Here is a 23,179-nt window from a genome sequence, read left to right as displayed (position 1 = left end):
TATTTAAGATTTATCCCTTTCATATTTGATTCCTGTGTAACTGCAGGAATGATGATAAAGCTATTTTGTTTGTTCCCTATTTCCCCAACTTCTGTCTCTGGTATCCCACTGTTTGCCACATATAGCCTAAGTGATTATTAATATATATCTCTAAATCATCTCATTTTTAAAAATATAAATATTTTTTAAGGAAAAAGTAAATGTTCTTAACTCCAGTGGAAAATCACTTTCAGGGCAGCCTGGGTGGCTCAGCAGTTTAGCGCCACCTTCAGCCCAGGGCGTGATCCTGGAGACCCAGGATGGAGTCCCACATCAGGCTCCCTGCATGGAGCCTGCTTCTCCCTTGGCCTGTGTCTCTGCCTCTCTCTCTCTTTCTGTCACTCATGAATAATAAAAAAAAAATTTAAAAAAAAGGAAAAAAGAGAAACTCACTTTCATTTGCCATAAACAGAAGGTATGCATCAACAAACATTAAATGAGCACCCCTCCTGTTCAGCCAGGGGAAGCACCCATGCTGGGACAAGAACTCTTTCAGAGGGCACCTTTCATGGCTTCTCGCAAAAGCTCCCCCAGCTCCCCAGGCCATGCCCTATTTTAGCAAGCTCCCAGATTCTCCACCCTGTGCTCAGCTGTGAGACTGCTCATATCCCTCTGTTGTTCTTGACTTCAGGTTGGAAACCAGCACCACATGTGACTCAATACATAAACAGATGGCTTCCGGTCTTCTGCCCTGATTAGAAATTGTTCTATAGTAGATCTGCTGCTTCATTAGCATTTCAGGCACCTCAAGGGGCTCTTGCCTGGATGAGTGCTTTGGTGGGGCTGGGGAGGGCACTGAGGAGTTTTCAAGGCTTCCTGCTCAACATCTGTGATGAGGCTAAACTACGTAGGCTCTCTGCTTTTCACTATGATCATCTTAATACCTAATGTAGCGGTATAAAGCTATTGGTTCATTGTTAAGGCTGGTTTTTCAAAAGATAATAATTTTGCAAGTTTGCTATATCTATTTAATTAGAATTATTTAATTCTTCTCTGAGAATGTGCAATTGCTTATTTGATCAAGTTGAAATATCTTCCAATTTATTTAGTAGTTCTGATGAGTATTTCATTCTTTCTCTGTTCCTTTGGGTGCATTTCTGGCTCCTCAGCTAAACTAATAAAATCCAGCTGAGCTGAGCTTGCTTTGCTAGTGAGGACACTGGCAACCACGACTGCTTTTCAGACTACAATTGTGGCCCTATCCCAGCATTTTCACATATAAAACAGCACATAGTCTAGCCCTTCCTTAACCCAATGCTCCTCAGAAGTATTTTTATTTTCCCTCCAAAATGTAAGGGTTTAACAACATATCAAATTTTACCTCCTGCTCTCAATAGATACAATCAGAGAAAAAAGGCTATAAAATGTCTTCATTTTTGTTCTTATAAGTTTCTTTGTAATAGGAGGTGTAAATAATACCCAAGATTCACCACCTCTCCCCCTTCCAGGGAGATACAGGAGATCCATTCTCAGAGTAAAACATGATTGGTACTTCCTCCCAGCCCTGAGGGTGTGCAATGCATAAACAGCCTTCCACTGAATGTGCTAATTAGTTTTCTGCTATTTATTAGATTTCTTGAGTCTTCTTTTCTAATTTTATCTACCTGATGTTTTAATATAATAATGTAAGGGGGACTGAAACATTCAATTTAGGAATTATTTTTCTCTTTATTTAGTTTTGTTGCCGTTGTTTGGTACATAAAGAGTCTATATTATGCTGGCTTTGTTACTGACTCTAATCTATAGGGCAAATCTTACTTGACCACCAAACTAAGCCCTTGCTCTGCTGTTAAGACATCTACTAAAACCAGGTACACTGCTGAACAAAACTTTGTTTTCAAGATTTTTTCTGGTGTTGTTATTGCCAACTTCTACTTCCTCTCTGTTTGATAATTTTGCTTTGTTTCTTGACTTTTCTCCTGCTATTTTTGCTCAATTTTTATTTATTTATTTATTTTTTTTAAAATATTTTTTTTCAATTTTTATTTATTTATGATAGTCACAGAGAGAGAGAGAGAGAGAGGCAGAGACACAGGCAGAGGGAGAAGCAGGCTCCATGCACCGGGAGCCCGACGTGGGATTCGATCCCGGGTCTCCAGGATCGCGCCCTGGGCCAAAGGCAGGTGCCAAACCGCTGCGCCACCCAGGGATCCCATTTTGCTCAATTTTTTTTTTTTTTTTTCATTTATTTATGATAGTCACACACACAGAGAGAGAGAGAGGCAGAGACATAGGCAGAGGGAGAAGCAGGCTCCATGCACCGGGAGCCTGACGTGGGATTCGATCCCGGGTCTCCAGGATCGCGCCCTGGGCCAAAGGCAGGCGCCAAACCGCTGCGCCACCCAGGGATCCCCCATTTTGCTCAATTTTTAATGCTTCCCTACTTTCTAATTAAAAATTGAGATATTAAGAAAAGGAAAATTCTCAAAAGTATACAATTAAGTTGTTTCTAGTAGATACAGAAAATTGTGATTCCACCATTTCACTCCAGAACATTTTCGTCATTCCAAAACAACATTCACTCTTGGTCACTTCCTAATCCCCTCATCCCAGCCCTGACAAACACTAATCTGTTTCTCACTCTGTAGATTTGCCTACTCTGGACATTCTGTGTACAGCCGATTTTAGTTCTTTTGCAGTAGTTATGTACTCTAAAGTTGCCATGAATGCTGAATTACATAGAGATACTGAGCCATGAGTGACCTCAGGGACGACCAGCTGCAGAACCAACCACCCAGCAGGGCCCAGCCAACCTACAGGATGAGAAATACCAAATCCTTGTTATTTTAAGACATGAAGTTTTAGGTAGTTTATAATATAGTCATAGATAGCAAAAGCAAGGGCACATAGCAGCAAGTGCCAGGAACATCACCCTTGATGTATGTGAAGACAATCTACAGAATGATTTTCCAGAAAGAAACCCTAACTGTCCCAAAACACAAAATAGCAAATCTGCCTATCACTGCACATAGAAGAGTACCCTGTACCAAAATTTATATCTTAAAAAGTCTGTTAGCAAGTATAAAAAGAATAAAAAGCTCCTAGGGATGTCTAGGTGGCTCAGTAGTTGAGCATTTGCCTTTGGCTCAGGGTGTGATCCCGGAGGTCCGGGATCAAGTCCCACATCGGGCTCCCTGTGTAGAGCCTGCTCCTCCCACTGCCTGTGTCTCTGCCTCTCTCTGTGTATGTCTCTCATGAATAAATAAATAAAATCTTAAAAAAAAAAAAAAAAGAGGGGATCCCTGGGTGGCGCAGCGGTTTGGCGCCTGCCTTTGACCCAGGGCGCGATCCTGGAGACCCGGGATCGAATCCCACGTCGGGCTCCCGGTGCATGGAGCCTGCTTCTCCCTCTGCCAGTGTCTCTGCCTCTCTCTCTCTCTCTCTGTGACTATCAAAGATAAAAAAAGAAAAAAAAAAAAAGAAAGAAAGAATAAAAAGCTTCTCTGAGGTATCTGACAGGTATCTGATTATCTGATTGGGGGGGAGGGGAGCACAGCATTTTGGCTATGTACCTGGATCTGCCCCTCCTGGGCAGCCAGTCCCTGGTAGAGGAGGCAAAGCACTTTTACTTCCAAGCCTCGATACAATTGGTTCCAGCCCAGTTCTCAGGTAAGGGAGATCTTGGAACGTTGAGGTCTGGGAGTCTGAGGTGTGAGACAGCCAGGCCTGGAAGGACTTCCTCTTCCCCAGGCATGGTGTTTAATATGCATTTGCCAGCAAGGGCTCCAAGGGTTGTGTGAGGGGCTAACAAGGCTTTCATGAACGAATGGAGCTACAGCCTTCCACCACAGAGGTAAGAGTTTGTATAGGAAAAAACCCATGGATGTGTATTTAAGAACATACTTCATCAAGCTTTTTAAAATTAATTAATTAAAGATTATTTATTTATTTATTCATGAGAGACACAGAGAAAGAGAGAGGCAGAGACACAGGCAGAGGGAGAAGCAGGCTCCATGCAGGGAGTATGATGTAGGACTCGATCCCAGGTCTCCAGGATCACGCCCTGGGCTGAAGGCAGGCGTCAAACTGCTGAGCCACCCAAGGATCCCCACTTCATCAAGCTTTTATAAACAGCTGAGTGAAGTAAGTCAGTCGGAGAAGGACAAACATTATATGTTCTCATTCATTTGGGGAATATAAATAATAGTGAAAGGGAATATAAGGGAAGGGGGAAGAAATGTGTGGGAAATATCAGAAAGGGAGACAGAACGTAAAGACTGCTAACTCTGGGAAACGAACTAGGGGTGGTGGAAGGGGAGGAGGGCGGGGGGTGGGAGTGAATGGGTGACGGGCACTGGGTGTTATTCTGTATGTTAGTAAATTGAACACCAATTAAAAAAAAAATTAAAAAAAAAAAAAAAAAAAAGCTTTTATAAACATCAACTTGTACATGACCGAATGCCACATTCTCTAGAGATCTTTCTCTTCTGACTCAACATTTAAACTCGCTCCTTCCTACCATTCAGCTGTGAAACCTGACAGACATCTTTCATGGTGATTATTTCAAATAAGGGAGGCTCAACTTCCTGTGCAAAAGGTTTTCAACTCCATCTTCTACTCCATCTTCTACCTGGAGAACCTTCTACCTCCTACCTCCATTTTCCACTGAAAAATGACTATATTGGTCACTGAAAAACCTTCTGTGGCCTCAAAAATCCCAGACTCATCTAATCCCTTTAATCTGAAAAGACCATGTAGTGGTTCGGGTAGCTACGCATAAGAAAGCCACCAATAATATGAGATTGGAAATTAAAAAGAAAGTTCTACAGTTAACAAAAATTGGACACAGTTTGTAACAAAATCCAGATACTTCCATGGGACAAGAGGAAGGCCAACCATAATAACAAATCAAGTACCTGTCCCAGAAAAGTAAGCACAAGTATATTCCCACAGAGGTACCTGTACACATGGCCATGCATGGACACATCCAATGACAAAGAATTCCAGGCCTGCTAAAGCCAACTTTGTACTTTCATCAGGGCACCCAGCCTACAACCATGCCCCATCCTTCCATACCACCTGCTCTGAGCCACTGGCATTATGTTGCCTGCCACGTGGATTGGCCTTATATCTTTCTTTTAGTCTGGCAGGACCTCTCCAACCTCCCCAACTTCTTCAAGTCTGAGTTCATGTGTTAACTGCTGTGTAAGGTCACCACTTGCCCTTTCTCACTCAGGGCAGCCCTGCAACCGTTCATGAAAACTTGCAGGGACAGTGCCTGCACCCCCTCACCGCACAGGGAGCCAATGGTGGGCTAGTCTCTCTACATGTGTCCCCACTGGTCTGTGAGCACAGGAGGGCCTCCTCCAGTACCTATGCAGGTCAACGGTTTAACTGAGATGTGCCCTGCCCATGAGGAATGATGGGACCTCAGCAGCACTTTTGCGTACACTGGAGTTTGTCAGGTAAGATTTCTCTGGACTCTGTGAGATATGGCATTAGAATGGACTAAGGAGCCCTTGACCCATGGCAGCGCCACCCGAGAAGACACAAGCAGCATGCCTTACCTTGGTCGGTTTTGGTTGCTGGCTTCCAGTTTTCAGCACTAATTACTGGCAGACAGACCTGCCCCTTTTCATCAATGTTTGGATGATAGATCTTTGTTTTAAATGTGATCTTCGGTGGTTTGAATGGGTACTCTGCTGGAAAGTTGATTTCGATTCTGAAGGCCCCCTTATCATATGGAGGGTTGTCCTGCAGTGAACAAGAAAAGATCAAAATGAACACGCTACAGCTCAAAAACCTGTCACTGAAACAGGACTGCTCTATTTACTTGAAAACTTAATTTATTTCAAGTGGTATACCAATTGAAGCCATGTCACCTTCAGGGCAGCCAACAATTGATCAGTATTTCTACAGTAAGATGTCTACTAAGTTCCAGAAAGATCTGAGATTGGTGTTGTGGTCTCTTTCTCATTGTATCCTTAATAGATTTTGTTTGCATAGTTTTAGGTTTATGGCAACACCAAGAGGGAAGAATAGTATCCCTCACTTTTCAAAAGTTCGAGTGACACCACTTCAGTTTCATGAAAGACCTACATTAGTACCTGTTTTACTAGCCAACAGAAAGAAATCTGAAGAGGGTTTTCGCTTTTACCAAAAAAGGCAAAAAAGTGAAAATAGTACGCAGTGTTTTGCTGCAATCCTTTACAGAGGCACCGCCCAGCGCCATTCCTGGGAATTACACCCAGCATCTCAGCCTCAAGCCACTGGAGCTTGAAACTGTACCTGTGAGCATCTGTGCTTTATCTTGATTCATTTTTTTAAAGATTTTATTCATTTATTCATGAGAGACACACAGGGGAGAGAGAGAGAGAGAGAGGCGCAGAGACAAAGGCAGAGGAAAAGCAGACTCCATGTAGGGAGTCTGATGTGGGACTCGATCCTGGGTCTCCAGGATCACACTGTGGGCTGAAGGCGGCACTAAACCACTGAACTGCCCAAGCTGCCTTTCTTTTTTTTTTTTTTTTTTTTTTTTTTTTTTTTTTTAGGATTTCATTTATTTGACACACAGAGAGAGAGCAAGAGAGCACACAAGCAGGGGGAGCAGCAGAGGAAAAGGGAGAAGCAGGCTCTCCGCTGAGCAGCGAGCCTAACACAAGGCTCAATCCTAGGACCTGGGATCATGACCCAAGCTGAAGGCAGACACTTAACTGACTGAGCCACCCAGGCACCCCTACCTTGATTTATTTTGTGTATCTGTTAGCAAGATGCGTCCTAAAGTATCAGACAAAGGGACGCCTGGGTGGCTCAGCAGTTAAGCACCTGCCTTTGGCTCAGGGTGTGATCCTGGGGTCCTGGATAGAGTCCCACATCGGGCTCCCTGCATGGAGCCTGTTTCTCTTTCTGCCTGTGTTTGTGCCTCTCCTCTGTGTGTCTCTCATGAATAAATAAATAAAATATAAAAAAAAATAAAGTATCAGACAAGCCTAAGAGATACTATTTTTGGGGTCTGGGGACACTAAACATTTTCTCCATATAATTGGTAACTGCTTCTTTGCTTTACACCATTTTAGCTTACAGAAGGCTTCCTGGGAACACTCCCCCTTTTGTTTGTGTGGTTTTTAAGATTTTATTCTTAAGTAATACCCTCACCCAATGTGGGGCTCAAACTCATAATCCTGAGATCAGGAGTCACAGGCTCCACTGAATGACCCAGTCAGTGCCCCAGAATGCTCTACTTTTGGATAGCAGGGGAAAGCTGCTGAGTTCCTGCATGTCCCTTCCTCCACACATAGCCTCCCCCACTATCAACATCCCCCCAGAGTGATATGTTTGTTACAATCTATGAACCTATACTGACACCTCATTATCACTCACAGTCCAGTTACAGTAGGGTTCACTCTTGGTATCATGCATTTTATGGTTTCACTGTATCATACGTTAGAATTAGAATCCTACAGTAGGGATCCCTGGGTGGCGCAGCGGTTTGGTGCCTGCCTTTGGCCCAGGGCGCGATCCTGGAGACCCGGGATCGAATCCCACGTCGGGCTCCTGGTGCATGGAGCCTGCTTCTCCCTCTGCCTGTGTCTCTGCCTCTCTCTCTCTCTGTGACTATCATAAATAAATAAAAAATTAAAAAAAAAAAAAAAAAAAGAATCCTACAGTATATAAAGCCTTTTCAGATGACTTCTTTCACTTAGTAACATGCATTTAAGGTTCTGCCAAGTTTTTTCATGGCACAATAGCTCGTTTCTTCTTAGCACTGAATATTTCATTGTTTGGATTTAGCACCACTTATTTATCCATTCATCCACTGAAGGACATCTTGGTTTCTTCCAAGTTTGACAACTATGAATAAAGCTACCTTACACATCCGTATGCAGGTTTGTGTGTGGACACACCTTCCCAACTCCTTTGTAAAAATACCAATGAGCATGATTTCTGGATTGTAGGTTAAGGGTATGTTTAGTTTTGTTAAAAAAAAAAAAATCACTAACTGTCTTCCAAAGTGGCTGCACTATTTTTCATTCCCACCACCATCAAATTAAGAGTTCCTCACCAAGAGACATCCTCCCTAGCATTTATTGACAGTGTTTTATCATTTTTTAAAAAGATTTTATTTATTTGAGAGAGAAAAAGAACATGAGCTGTGGGGCGGGGGGCGGGAGGAGAAGCAGAGTCTCCGCTAAGGAGGGAGCCTGACTTGGGCTCAATCACAGGTCTCTGGGACCATGACCTAAGCCAAAGGCAGACACCCAACTGACTGAGTTACCCAGATGCCCCCCTTCGCCCATTTTATAATCAGACTCTTTTATTATTATTGAGTTTTAAGAATTTTTTGTGTATTTTTGGATAACAGCCCTTTATCAGATAGGTACTTTGTAAAAAAGAGTTGGGGTGCCTGGGTGGTACAGTTGGTTAAGTGTCCAACTCTTGGTTTCAGCTCAAGTCATGATCTCAGGGTTGTGAGATCAAGTCCTCTGTCAGGCTCCATGCTTAGCACAGAGTCTGCTGAAGATTCTCTCTCCCTCTCCCTCCCTAAAAATATAATAATAATAAAAACCTTAAATTAAAAAATAAATCTTTAAAAATTAAAAAGAAAAAGAAAATATGAAGAGTGGTGACAGGCCAAACAGGTGGCCAGGGCTCCAAATTCTGGTCAGCTTGGTCTCCTCAAAGTAAAGCCAATATCCAGCTGGATGGCTAGACTCTGGGGAGCCAAGGTTGCCCCCAGCTTGTAACCAGACAGGGCCAGAACCGTGCCCTATCTTCTTGTTCCTAGAATGCCTCAAAGATCTAAACCTCAGGGTCTGGATACCCTGATGGGCCCAGACACCTCTGAGAGATGACTGAAGATAAAGAGCCCCAGCCTCTGGTTGGCCTGGGTGGCTCAGCAGTTTAGCACTGCCTTCAGCCCAGGGCCTAATCCTGGAGACCCGGGATCGAGTCCCATGCAGGGAGCCTGCTTCTCCCTCTGCCTGTGTCTCTGCCTCTGTGTGTGTGAGTCTCTCATTAACTAAAAAATCTTAACAAAAAAAGAGAGAGAGAGAGAGAGAGAGAGAGAGAGAGACCTAGCCTCTCTCCACCCTCCATCTTCAGGAAGTTGAGCAAACCCTTCAACTCTGGTTCTCCTGTCATGTCACACCCAACCCAAAGAAAGCTAAGCTTCTCAGAGTGCCCAGGAATGCTGGTGGCAGCCCCCACACCACAGCCTTTCCTCTTTAAACCCCAGACCAGCTGGGCATCCTCCAGCAAACAGTTCCTCTGCTGGGGAAGAAGGTTGGCATGCACCACTCCACACTGCCCCAAGTTATAATCCTGCCCAAAGAAGGAAGGCATGGTACAGGGGGCTTCAGGGACAGGTAAAATTAGGAAAGGCTGAGGGGTGAAGGAGACCTTTCCAGGTAGAGGGACTAAGGACTAGAATGGTGGGGCTTGGAAGAGGAGGTCTGGGGCAAGACAAGAGACTGGGAGCCGCCAGTGTGGCTGAGGGACTGCACGGGGTCTTCCTGAGGAAAGGGTAGGTCTGTGTTTAGGGCTCTGAACTCTCTTCTGAGCAATGGGATACACTGTCAGAAGAATAATCTGTGGGGAAGCTTGTGAGGAAGTTGGAGACTCAGGGTCTGGAAGAAGGTGGAGATGTCAGCAAACAGTACAGGCTAGGTGCCTGTGTGAGGAGTCAGACCTGCACAAGGTCAGAAGAAAACAGAACTGGAAAATCATTGTTATCCCAACAAAACATTTCCTAATCCCTTCTTCAGGAACACAGAATTCTCTAGAATACTGTCGAGAAGTTAAAGTGGCAACAGTCCTTTCTCTGGCCTTGTCCTGTCTGCCCACCAGGAGTCACTCATGACCAAGGACACCTCTATTTACTGTTACAAATGTACAAATTTGTACAAATTATAAATGGGGGAACTCAGAGAAGATTGCTTTTGGTTTCGATTTTGGTTATTTTTTTTTTATTTTTACTTATTTATGATAGTCACAGAGAGAGAGAGAGAGAGAGAGAGAGGCAGAGACATAGGCAGAGGGAAAAGCAGGCTCCATGCACCGGGAGCCCCACTTGGGATTCGATCCCGTGTCTCCAGGATCGCGCCCTGGGCCAAAGGCAGGCGCTAAACCGCTGCGCCACCCAGGGATCCCTGATTTTGGTTTTTAAGGGTTTTTTGTGGCATTTTTTTCCCTTTGGTTTTTAAGAGAGCTTTAAATTTTCTGAGTAAAAATCATGTTCACTTATACCACTTTAAGCCATATAAAAAGAGCTTTCCTATATAACTTTTGTTTGGCTGGTCTTATCTGCCAGATTTATTCATTCACTGCCCCAGACTGATCAACCACCCCTGTGCCTCACCTGGTGCTGGGCCCTGCACTAGGAACTGGGAGACAACAATGAGTCAGTTCCAGTTAGCAGTACTAATCTCGGCTCTACCTCCTGCTTGCTGGGTGAGCCTGGGATGTTCCCGAACATCATAAAATGGAAGTATAACTGCAATCTGCACTGATGATGAGGTTAGAGAGATGTCCAACGTGCCTGGCACCTGGGCAAAACCTCAAGGAAAGCAGGACAGGCTATACCTCTCACTGCCACCCGGGAAACATGACTAAGCTCACCTTAACTTCTCTGAGCCTCCGTTCTTGTCTGGGGCTCTGGGAATGACCAAAGGAGTGACTTGTGTGTGTGCCAATCACAGACTGTCCACTTGTCCCAGTGATTTTTGCTGAAGAAGGTACGCAAAAATTAAAACAAAGGATATACGTTCTGGATAAAAGCCCGACAGCACCACATGAGAATTCTTGGCATTTCAGAGCTAAACTTACTCTATGGAAGGCAGCCCAGAAACTATAAGGGACCTTAATGAGAAAACACGTTTTTTTTTTTTTTTTGTAGAAAAATATTACACAACTATCCAGGAATTTGCCTCAAGCTGTTACACCATTTCATTACCAAGTTAACCAAAGATTCCAGCATTTTTATCTTTACGAATGACTTTGACCAATATTTTTCTGTTATTCCCACCTTTATGGATGCCTTGCATTCCCTTTAGCTCATTTGATTATGGCAAAGGATGTTTTATTTATTTATTTATTTATTTATTTATTTATTTATTTATTTATTTATTTATTTTTAAAGGTTTTATGGGCAGCCCAGGTGGTTCAGTGGTTTAGCGCCGCCTTCAGCCCAGGGCATGATCCTGGAGACCCAGGATCGAGTCCCGCATCAGGCTCCCTGAATGGAGCCTGCTTCTCTCTCTACCTGTGTCTCTGTCTCTCTCTCTGTCTCTGTGTCTCTTATGAATAAATAAATAAAATCTTAAATTTTTTTCTTAAAAAAATAAATTAAATAAAAATTCTAAATAAATAAATAAATATTTTATTTATTTATTCATGAGACACACAGAGAGAGAATGGCAGAGATACAGGTAAAGGGAGAAGCAGGCTCCTTGCAGGGAGCCCGATGTGGAACTCGATCCCTGGACCTTGGGATCATTCCCTGAGCAAAGGCAGATGCTCAACCACTGAGCCACCCAGGAATGAGGAAAAACATCCCCTCAAGGAATGTTTTTTTTTTTAATTTTTAAAAAGATTTTATTTATTTATTCATGAGAGACAGAGAGAGAGACAGAGAGACAGACAGACAGAGACAAAGACACAGGCAGAGGGAGAAGCAGGCTCCATACAAGGATCCTGATGTGGGACTTGCTTCCGGGACTCCAGGATCACGTCCTGAGCCAAAGGCAGATGCTCAACCACTAAGCCACCAGGCGTCCCAAGGAATGTTTTTATTTTTATTTTTTCTAAGGAATGTTTTTAATTTTTTTTTTAATTTTTATTTATTTATGGTAGTCACAGAGAGAGAGAGAGAGAGAGAGGCAGAGACACAGGCAGAGGGAGAAGCAGGCTCCATGCACCGGGAGCCCGACGTGGGATTCGATCCTGGGTCTCCAGGATCGCACCCTGGGCCAAAGGCAGGCGCTAAACCGCTGCGCCACCCAGGGATCCCCTAAGGAATGTTTTTAGATGTAAAATTAATTTCTTCTGATAATTTTACACTCTCAATTTAGTGCACAGACTTGAACATTTCTTTTTCTCTCTCTTGAAGACACTATAGGTGATTAGGCCAACATATATCCACTCTCTCTGTATATAAGTGGCTGATTTTAAAGTATTTACTGTTTATTTTATAAACAGTATGGATGAAGAGAAATGGAAAAAGAAAAATAACTTTGGTACTGCTCTTGTGCTAAGAATCCACTTTTCTGCATTTGCTTCTAGTCATGATATATATGCATGTAAAGATTTGACCACTCTTTACCAAGGACTTAGTACATGCTAGCTGCTTTTCTGTCTTATCTCCAATTTACCTTCCCCAACAGTAACCTCAGGCAGATGCTGTCATCACCCACATCTGGAAATGAGACAAGTGAGGTTGAAGTTGAGCAATCACCTGAAGAACCTAAACTCAGACTTCCTCTCCTGTAACACAATTCACTGCATTTGCAGGCATCCATCTGGGCCCATTCTCATCACTTCTGGGGGACCTGCAGGCCAGGGGAATTGATAGAGAATGTGCTGAGGCTCACGCTGCCTGCTGTGCCATGAGTCATTAACTCCGTCTCTGTATGAGAAGTCTGTGTCTCCTGGTGACACCCTAAGCTGTGGTAGGCTACCTTGTTAGCTTGCAAGGAGGGTAACAACTTGAGATCCTCCACAGTTCTTGATACCAGCTTTGCAAGGCACAAAGCCATTCTGTGGCAACTGAGACTAAGAAGCCCCTCCACACATGGCACCAAACCACCTGGGACCTTTTACCCACATGTCCTAACCCTGTGGCCAAACCTAATCTTTCTTCCCAAGGCAATCCTTCAAGAATCTCAAGACTCCATTGCATTTCATGTCTTCCCTTCCTCGAGTGAAGACCAATTCCTTCAATTATCCCACAGAAGTCAGTTTGGGTCACCACTGTGACTCTTTCTCTGTGATGCATAAGGACACCACATAGCACTCTGGCAGCTAGAGGAAGTCAGGCCCATCCTCCCACTCCCTGATACGGATTACTGCCACATGGCATGCCCCTATAGTGTGTGCACAGCTAACTGTCTGACACCACATGCAGGACTCATGGCTGACTTGATGCAAACGGAGGATCCTGGTTTAGATCTAATGAACACACTGTCCCTTCTTTAAGAGTCAGATAGAATAAAGGCCCTGTACATTGCACCCACTTCGGTCCACTTTGGTGAGGACTCCTCAGCAGCATCCTTTCCCTACGCCTCACCTAGCAAGTTAACAAAGCTCGAGATTCACTACCACTAGGCTGTTAAGCCCAGACCTGCCCCACTGGCCACCTGTCCCTCAGAGTTGAACTGTTTTGTTAAAGGGGAGCTTTCCTACTCTAATGCCTTCAGGGTCCACTCTAGAATCTTGTCAAAGGCTGAGACAAGCTCATGGGTCTTCTGAACTCAGATGATGTCTTCTTATCCTTTGTAAATTGTCAAGTATTTATTCTTTTGTATATATTCTGAAAATACACTTCCTGGTTGCCTGAATCACAAAATCTGCCCAGTTTTTGCACTAATTTTGCTCAATCTGTGCTAATGTTGCTTTCTGAACAGGAGTCATTTGTATTATTTCCAACCATTTGGTTTGCACGGCTTTTAACAGTATAGGTCTTTGTCAATGAATATCTGACATTACAGAATTCCATCATATTAAGAGTATTAGTAGGAGTAAGTATTTTTAGAACTGATTTTACAGTCTCTTACGAATAAACTATCCTCTGAATTATATCTAACTTTAAAAATCACAATCTCCATTAACTGAATTCAAAAGGGAACTTTCTCTCCCCTGAATTCATTCAAACTTCTCACACCATAATCCACTTTCCCCTTAAGTAGAAGTAGATAAGCTAACATTCGTACCAAAAAGAGTGTATTTAACATTCCATCTTGCAGGATAACAGCTGTTAGTCACCTGATGCATGGCCCTGGTATGTTCTCTATGCATATATAGTGTAAATAAAGGCGTTTTTATTTTGGACATCTGCACATATTACTTACAAGTATTTATAAAACTGGAATCATATTGTCTATATTCTTTAGTACTTCTGTTCATGTTGCTATACATTGTCTTCTGCTCTGCAATCCAGATGTTTCCCACTTCTGTTAGGCCATAGCACCTTGCAGGAGGAGCAACACTCGGTGTTAAAGAGACCGTGGAGGGCAGTGCCCCTATGGCTTTTGTCCACAAAGCCTGTGGCTGGCTTTGACAAGAGCTCAACAGTTCCCATCAACGTGAAAGCATGCTCTTCCCCCTAAAAACATCCCCAGTATAATCTGAGGTTGGTGACAAAATTATATTTTGTGTATGGCTCTGGGTCAGAAACCAGGGCTCCCCTCATTTGGCTTCAACCATTACAGCTACAGCAAGTCGGAAAGAAGAAGTTGCAGGAGAATCAGCAGGAAGGAGTCTGGCAGGTGAGGCTTTCCAGTGAAATGGGCTAGAACGTGAGTAAGAACCCAGAAAGGAAGGTGAGAGACTGGAACTACAAATGTAGCAACACAAAGGTGAAACAAGGAAAGCAAAGCCTCAAACGGACACTATACCAATCACCAGAGGGCAACAGAAGAAAAAAGGAAGGAAAGGGTTCCTGTGTCACAGATATCCAAATACTCTACTAGCTTCCCAAGATTTTAGGTTTCGTCACAAGTGGGAAGAGAAGTTTTTTAATCAAGGCGAAATTCACATAACATACAATTAACTGTTTTGGGACATATGATTTGGTGGTATTTAGTGAATTCATAATGTTGTACAACTGCCTCTCGAATTTCAAGACTTCCTTTGCCTTCAAACACTCTGCATCCATTAAGTAACAAACAGAAAATTGATGCAATAAAACTTTGTTCAATAAATTATTTTTGCTTCAGTGGAGGCTGAGGGAGCCGGGCCAGGAGTGGCTAACTTCTCCCAGGAGGGAGAGGAGAAGAGCTCAAGGTTGAAGGAGGGACCCTCAGGCTGAGGGCAGGCAAGCCGAGAACGAACACACACTGCTTTCTACAATCTGGCCTCTAGAGTGGCTTAAAAAAAAAAAAAAAATCATTACTATCAGAGACAGAAATCTGTGTTTGTTGTAGAAAACACACAACCCTAGTCTCCCATCCCTGACGGCGAAATGGGGCCAGCACCCTGGCAGATGGCACTCCTGCCCCTTTTATTTTAGGCGAACATATATATTAGCACACACACTCTCACATGCTGGGGATTTGTTTGTTTGTTTTTAATTTATTTATGATAGTCACACACAGAGAGAGAGAGGCAGAGACATAGGCAGAGGAAGAAGCAGGCTCCATGCACCGGGAGCCCGACGTGGGATTCGATCCCGGGTCTCCAGGATCGCGCCCTGGGCCAAAGGCAGGCGCCAAACCGCTGCGCCACCCAGGGATCCTCCATGCTGGGGATTTGTGCGCACAGTACCATAACCAATTTTATTTTGATTTACCTCGCAGTTTGCTACTGACATTAATTACCCTCATCATCCACGCATACTTATCTCCTCAATCTTTTTTTTTTTATCTCCTCAATCTTTGTAATGGTTGCAGCATATTCTACCATCCAGATGTACCATAGTTTCTTTACCACTACCCCACAGGAGGGCACAAACTCCATTTCATTTGTAAAGATGATATCAATAGTGTCTGATAACAAGTGTCTGTGGGAGTATTAAAGATCCAACATACTTTTTTTTATTAAAAAAAAAAAAAACAAAGCCATCACAAATTCCCAAAACCACTGGCCAGCGCCCCAGATTGACACAGGAAAGCAGAGCTGTCAAGAATACAAGGAGCCATGAGGACATGGTAGCAGCACCCACTCTGGAAAGCCATAGGATCAGCAAAAATATATTTTTAAATATTTACTCATTTGTTTTAGAGAGAGAGAGAGAGAGCACACTCATGGGAGGGAGGGGCAGAGGGAGAGAATCTGAAGCAGACTCCCTGTTAAGCACGGAGGGGGTGGGGTGGGCTCAATCCCACAGCCCTGAGGTCAGGACGTGAGCCAAAACCAAGAGTCGGACACTTAACTGACTGAGCCACTCCAGTGCCCCAATGATGTATTCATATAAGGAAGAACTCTGGGTTTACCTAAGAGAGAAGGAAGTGGTGGCAAAGAGCCTTGCTGTTCTGGTGGGCTCCTTATAGCATTCGGATAGCTGCACTTTGATGACCTGTCTTTCCCATTGGTCTAGGAGATACCTGAGGACAGGGACCCAAGATAGCCTCAGAAGGAAGCCTCAAATATTTCCTAAATGAATTGCCTAACTCACAGATTCTCTTCTTGGTTATAAAATCGTCAATGCTAGGGTTTATGTTATTCTTTTGAATATGGCCAGGAATGTCGGATCTCAGAATAATGGTTTAATATACCTGAAACACAATGATCCCAGAAGCTAGAACTAGCTTGGAACCTGTACACAGATAACATTTCCACAACTCTGGATATTCCAGGCACCAGGCACCAGTCACAGCTTACACTAGCTAATAAAGCAGAAGTATGAGAGTCTCACAGCCAATCTAGGAAGCAGAGTCAATTCCAGGTCATTCACACGAAATAAAACAAGTCCTTGTTAGGAAAGAAAAACTGATATTACTGCCTTTTTTTTTTTTTTTTAAGCTAATTACAACTGAATTTAAAAAAAGAAAGGCACCTGGGTGACTCCGTCAGTTAAACGTCTATGCCTTCTGCTCAGGATATGATCCTGGGGTCCTGGGATTGAGCCCCACATCAAGCTCCCTGCTCAGTGGGGAGCTTGCTTCTCCCTCTATCTCTGCCTCCCCCCCACCCAGTCTCTCATGAATAAATAAATAAGATATTTTTTTAAAAAAAGAATTAGGGCAGCCCGGGTGGCTCAGCAGTTTAGCGCTGCCTTCAGCCCAGGGTGTGATCCTGGAGACCCAGATCGAGTCCCGCATCGGGCTTTCTGCATGGGGCCTGCTTCTACCTCTGCCTGTGTCTCTGCCTCTCTTTCTCTGTGTCTCTCATGAATAAATAAATAAAATCTTTAAACAAACAAACAAACAAGAATTAAAGTGCCGCCTTCGGCCCATGACCTGATCCTGGAGATCCAGGATCGAGTCCCATGTCAGGCTTTCTGCATGGAGCCTGCTTCTCCCTCTGCCTGTGTCTCTGCCTCTGTGTCTCTCGTGAATAAATAAATATAAATAAATAAATAAGTAAAAGGATGAAATGCATGGTTTGTGAATCTCAATAAAACAGGTTTAAAAAAAGTCAGGACATTTGGGTGGCTCAGCTGGTTGAGTAACTCTTGGTTTAGGCTCAGGTCATGATCTCAGGGTCCTGGGACCAAGGCCTACACTAGACTCTGCATTTGGCAGAAGTCTGCTTGAGATTTTTTCTCTCTCTCCCTCTGTCTTTCCCTGCTTGTGCACGTGTGTGCACGTGCACTCTGTCTCACTCTCCCTCAAATAAATAGAGTTAAAAAAAAAATTAGGGAATCCCTGGGTGGTGCAGCAGTTTGGCGCCTGCCTTTGGCCCAGGGCGCGATCCTGGAGACCCAGGATGGAATCCCACATCGGGCTCCCGGTGCATGGAGCCTGCTTCTCCCTCTGCCTGTGTCTCTGCCTCTCTCTCTCTCTCTCTGTGACTATCATAAATAAAAATAATAATAATAATAATAATAATAATTTTTAAAAAATTAAAGCTAACACAGAAACAGTGGTTCTCCACCAAGGGCAGTGTTGTCCCTCCCACACAGGTTTAGAAATGCCTGAGGGTGTCCTTACAATGTCCCAATGATAAAGTTAGCCACTGGTATCTAATGAATGAAAAACAGGAAAATTCTACACAAATAATCCACATGCACACACCAAAGTGCAGTTTACAACACAATCACATTGAGAAATACTGCTTTAGGATAATTACAAATTCAATTTACAAACTGTGAGGTGCTAAGGAAAAGAAGTGGAAGGGAAACTGCCATAGGCTTCTCTACCTGACCCAGAACTCACTGAGATAAATATTCATATCACAATAAAGCAAAAGTCACTGTGAGAAGAGCCCAAAAAGAGGGGGCCCTATGATGGGGGGTGGGTCACACCAGACCCCAACTAGCTGTCCAGCCACCAAGTATTTCCTCGTTTCTGGGCTGGCAAAACCCCAGTTTTGTATGTGGTTACGATGCTCCCTCATTGTGACCCAGGGTTAAATCCTGACTGGTCTAAACCTGTCCAACAAAACAGCCACAAGCTGTTGGCTATTGCACACTTGAAATGTGACTCTTCTGGGATGCCTGGGTGGTTCAGTCAGTTCAGCATGTGACTCTTGATCTCAGGTCAGGTCCTGATATCAGGGTCATGAGTTCAAGCCCCGCAATGGACTCCACACAGGGTGTGGAGCCTACTAAAAAAAAAAAGAGGGACGCCTGAGTGGCTCAGGGTTTGAGCATCTGCCTTCAGCTCAAGGCATGATCCCGGGGTCCTGAGATTGAGTCCCTCACTGGGCTCTTTGCGGGAAGCCTGCGTCTCCCTCTGCCTAGATCTCTGCCTCTCTCATGAAAAAATAGTCTTTAAAAAATATACTTGGGCAGACCCGGTGGCTTAGCGGTTTAGCACTGCCTTCAGCCCAGGGTGGGATCCTGGAGACCTGGGATCAAGTCCCATGTCGGCTCCCTGCATGGAGCCTGCTTCTCCCTCTACCTGTGTCTCTGCTTCTTTCTCTGTCTCTCATGAATAAATAAATAAAAATTAAGAAAAAAATTAAAAAAAAAAAAAGAAAGAAAATAAATGTTACTCTTCTGAGTTGAGATGTGCTACAAGTGCAAAATACCACCTGGATTTTTTTTTTTTTAATTTTTATTTATTTATGATAGTCACAGAGAGAGAGAGAGAGAGAGAGGCGGAGACATTGGCAGAGAGAGAAGCAGGCTCCATGCACCAGGAGCCCGATATGGGATTCGATCCCGGGTCTCCAGGATCGCGCCCTGGGCCAAAGGCAGGCGCTAAACCGTTGCGCCACCCAGGGATCCCTACCACCTGGATTTTAGAGACCCTTTACAAAAAAAAAAAAAAAGAATGTAAAATATTTCAATAACTGTTACTGATATTGAACATGCGTTGAGCAAGTTTTTTTTTTTTTTTTTAATTTATTTATGATAGTCACAGAGAGAGAAAGAGAGAGAGGCAGAGACACAGGCAGAGGGAGAAGCAGGCTCCATGCACTGGGAGCCCGATGTGGGATTCAATCCCGGGTCTCCAGGACCGCGCCCTGGGCCAAAGGCAGGTGCCAAACCATTGCGCCACCCAGGGATCCCGAGCAAGATTTTTAAATATTTTTTTAATTTTTATTTATTTATGATAGTCACAGAGAGAGAGAGAGAGGCGCAGAGACACAGGCAGAGGGAGAAGCAGGCTCCATGCACCGGGAGCCCAACGTGGGATTCGATCCCGGGTCTCCAGGATCGCGCCCTGGGCCAAAGGCAGGCGCCAAACCGTGGCGCCACCCAGGGATCCCCCGAGCAAGATTTTTAATACACTGCATTACATAACTATTTTATAAAGTAAACTCCAAAATGAATTTCTTTAAATTTCAGTGGGACTACTAGAAAACTTAAAAGCACAGTTGTGGCTCACCATATATCCCTATTGGAGGGCACTACCCATTGTGTACTTCCCTACCTCAGCCAGTGATAGATAGGGGTGGCGGCAGGGGTAAGCCCTGTATCCTGGTTCTGGATAATGATACGTGGGAGCCTGTGTGCAGCTTCTGGGATAGGTGTCCTTGTTCTTCGTCACACCAAACTACACATATGGTAAAACTGCACAGACATAAACGTACACATGTTAAAACTAGAAAAATCTGAATAAGGTCATTGGACTGTATCACTGTTGATTTTCAACAAGTGAAGGGTACTGCCAATCTGTCTATATTATTGTAATAGACTGCATGAGAATCTATGATTATCTCAAACAGTTCAAAGAGACAGAGGAGAAGTAAAAGGAACAGAAGGTCTTCTTCCTACCCTGGCCACTGGGGCCCTGCAGCAGACTCCAGAACTGCAGCAGCTATGTGATGACGGGTGAAAACCAGGCTGAATGGACCCAAGGATGGGAAAAGAGCGACAGGAAGAATTTTAGGTCCTTGCTCACATCACTGAGCACTGGATTAACCAGCCCAGAGCACACACCACAGGACTTTTTTTTTTTTTTTTAAGATTTTATTTATTTATCCCTGAGACAGAGAGAGACAGAGAGACAGAGAGAGAGGCAGAGACACAGGCGGAGGGAGAAGCAGGCTCCATGCAGGGAGCCTGATGTGGGGCTCAATCCCGGGTCTCCAGGATCAGGCCCTAGGCTGAAGGTGGCACTAAACCGCTGAGCCACCTGGGCTGCCCACCACAGGACTTTTTTTTTTTTTAATCTTTATTTATTCATGATAGTCACAGAGAAAGAGAGAGAGAGAGAGAGGCAGAGACACAGGCAGAGGGAGAAGCAGGCTCCATGCACCGGGAGCCCAACGTGGGATTCGATCCCGGGTCTCCAGGATCGCGCCCCGGGCCAAAGGCAGGCGCCAAACCGCTGCACCACCCAGGGATCCCCCACAGGACTTTTTGTCAGGTGCAGTAACTTTCCCTTTTCGAAGCAAAGCTGAATTGGAGAGTTTCCTTACTTGTAGTCATAAGTGACCTCACCACTATGAATGGTGACTGGAGAAAACACAGAAGGGTGTGATTCGGGGATAAGGAGTTTCAGAGAAGACTCAGGAGGAGGAGGAGAGGTGTTCCAAGGAGAAAAGGTAGGCGTGGTTTCCTGAGCAGGAAGAGGTGTTCCTGAGAAAATGTGATGTCTCTCCTTCAAAGTTCATCACTAGGAATTTCACTCAACAACTAGTTTTCAATACCCTAGCCACAGTCCAACTCAGAGTCAGCTGGTGGAGGGCACTGACCTGCAGCTCATGTGACAAGGGAGCAAAGAGATTCCAAGGAGGTTGGTGGGACGCCTGGGTGGCTCAGTGGTTGAGCGTCTGTCTGCGTTGGGCTCAGGGTGTGATGGTGGGGTCCTGGGACTGAGTCCCACATCGGGTTCCTTGTGTGGAGCCTGCTTCTCCCCTCTGCCTGTGTCTCTGCCTCTCTCTATCTCTCATGAATAAATAAATAAAATCTTAACAAACAAACAAAAAAACATTGGTATCCAGCCCAGGTGGGGGAGATCTGATGATGAGCCTGTGAGGTGCTGCAAAGAACTTCTGAAATGGAAAAGCCTACAGAGACAAACGTACTTCCAGTTTTTGAAAGATGACATTATCAGTGCAACTAATGGCCATCCCCAAACAATTTCTGGAGGGGTTCACCAGAACCTGGTGTATGTGGGCCCTGAAAGGAGAGCATGAGCCCAGGAGCCAGTATGGAGGCCAGAGAAACTATGCAGTGTCAGAGACTCTACCTCTCTAAACAGCTGGTGGGGTGAACTGCAAGGAAGTACAAGGGCTCTCCAGAGGGCCTTCATTTCATTTTAAAAACAATTCTGGAGGCAGCCTTGATATACAAGGCCTCAGGGATACAAAGATGACTCACAAGTCTGTGATTCTGAAGCCCAAAGGCAAAGGCATCCAGGGCAGCTGACTGGAGCATTAACCACACCATTAGCTGAAGTAAACACTTGCTCTGTGCCTGGCCCAGGAGCACTGTCAACTTATTTAGTCCCCTGCCCACTGTGAGAGCCAGGCACTTATTAACTCCATTTTACAAATGAGGAACTGACGTGCGGTTGAAGGAAGATTTATTGTCATTGTTGGAATGTTTCCATTTGGGCATGTTTTACCTTCTCAATAAGACGTAAAATTAGCAGCAGCACCACAAGTTCAGGGTGACAATGAGACGAGGAGTACCCCAGGCAAGAAAGGAACTCAAGATGGAATGAATTGCTGGGGTGCCTGGGTGACTGTCAGTTGAGCATCCAACTCTTGGTTTCCAGTTCAGGTCATGATCGTGAGATCAGCCCCATATGGGTCTCCCTGCTTGGTACAAAGTCAAAGTCTACTTCTCCCTCTCCCTCTGCTCCTCCTCCCTCCATTCTTCCTCTCTCTCTCAAATAAATAAATAATTGATATCTTTTTTATTTTTATTTTTATTTATTTATGATAGTCACACAGAGAGAGAGAGAGAGAGAGAGGCAGAGACATAGGCAGAGGGAGAAGCAGGCTCCATGCACCGGGAGCCCAAAGTGGGATTCGATCCCGGGTCTCCAGGATCGCACCCTGGGCCAAAGGCAGGCGCCAAACCGCTGCTCCACCCAGGGATCCCCCCTCCCCCTTTATTTTTTAAAGATGGAATGATGAAAAAAAAAATAATAAAGATGGAATGAATTCCTGCTTTAAAGAAGAAAGCGCTTGGGGCACCTGGGTGCCTCAGTGGTTAAGTGTCTGCCTTAGGCTCAGGGTGTGATTCCTGAGTCCTGGGATAGAGTCCCGCATTGGGTTTCCCTTGGGGAGCCTGTTTCTCCGTCTGCCTATGTCTCTGCCTCTTTCTGGGTCTCATAAATAAATAAAACCTTTAAAAATAATATTAATAATAATAAAGAAGGAAGCACTCAAGTCACAAAATTAGAAAAGGACAAAAAGTAACACCAAGGAAGACCTCATAACATAAAAGCAGAAATTACTACTCACAACACAGGAAAAGATTGAAATTGTTTCTTCATGATACATGAATCTAACATGTATCCAAATCCACTAGCACAGAGAAAACACAGTCCAATCTCACATATGAACAGGGACAAAAACACTGAAGATTAGTATTATTTTTTTACTTTATTTATTAGTATTTTTTAAATTTATTTAAATTTTTTTTTAATTGTATGTATTCACGAGAGACAGAGAGAGAGAGAGGCAGGGACACAGGCAGAGGGAGAAGCAGGCTCCATGTAGGAAGCCTGATGAGGGACTCAATCCCGGGACTCCAAGATCCATTGTGGCGCAGCGGTTTAGCGTCGCCCGCAGCCTGGGGTGTGATCCTGGAGACCCGGGATCGAGTCCCACGTCGGGCTCCCTGCATGGAGCCTGCTTCTCCCTCTGCCTGTATCTCTGCCTCTCTCTTTCTCTCTGTGTCTCTATGATTAAATAAATAAAATATTAAAGACAGAAAGAAAGAAAAAAAAAAAAAAGATCATGATCTGAGCCAAAGGCA

General features: G+C 44.4%; 1 protein-coding gene across 2 annotated transcripts in view; it reads right to left on the bottom strand.

The window, feature by feature from the left end:
- The window catches only part of UBE2L3 (ubiquitin conjugating enzyme E2 L3), a 64,623-nt gene that overhangs the window by 3,399 nt on the left and 38,045 nt on the right, over positions 1-23,179 (bottom strand). For both annotated transcript variants that reach the window (XM_038575984.1, XM_038575985.1), the window contains one exon: positions 5,547-5,733. In XM_038575984.1, the coding sequence (XP_038431912.1) occupies positions 5,547-5,733 (187 nt within the window). The remainder of the gene's footprint in view (positions 1-5,546; positions 5,734-23,179) is intronic.

Source organism: Canis lupus, chromosome 26 (assembly GCF_011100685.1).
Source record: "Canis lupus familiaris isolate Mischka breed German Shepherd chromosome 26, alternate assembly UU_Cfam_GSD_1.0, whole genome shotgun sequence".
Classification (NCBI taxonomy): domain Eukaryota; kingdom Metazoa; phylum Chordata; class Mammalia; order Carnivora; family Canidae; genus Canis; species Canis lupus.
This window is presented reverse-complemented; position numbering and strand designations above follow the sequence as displayed.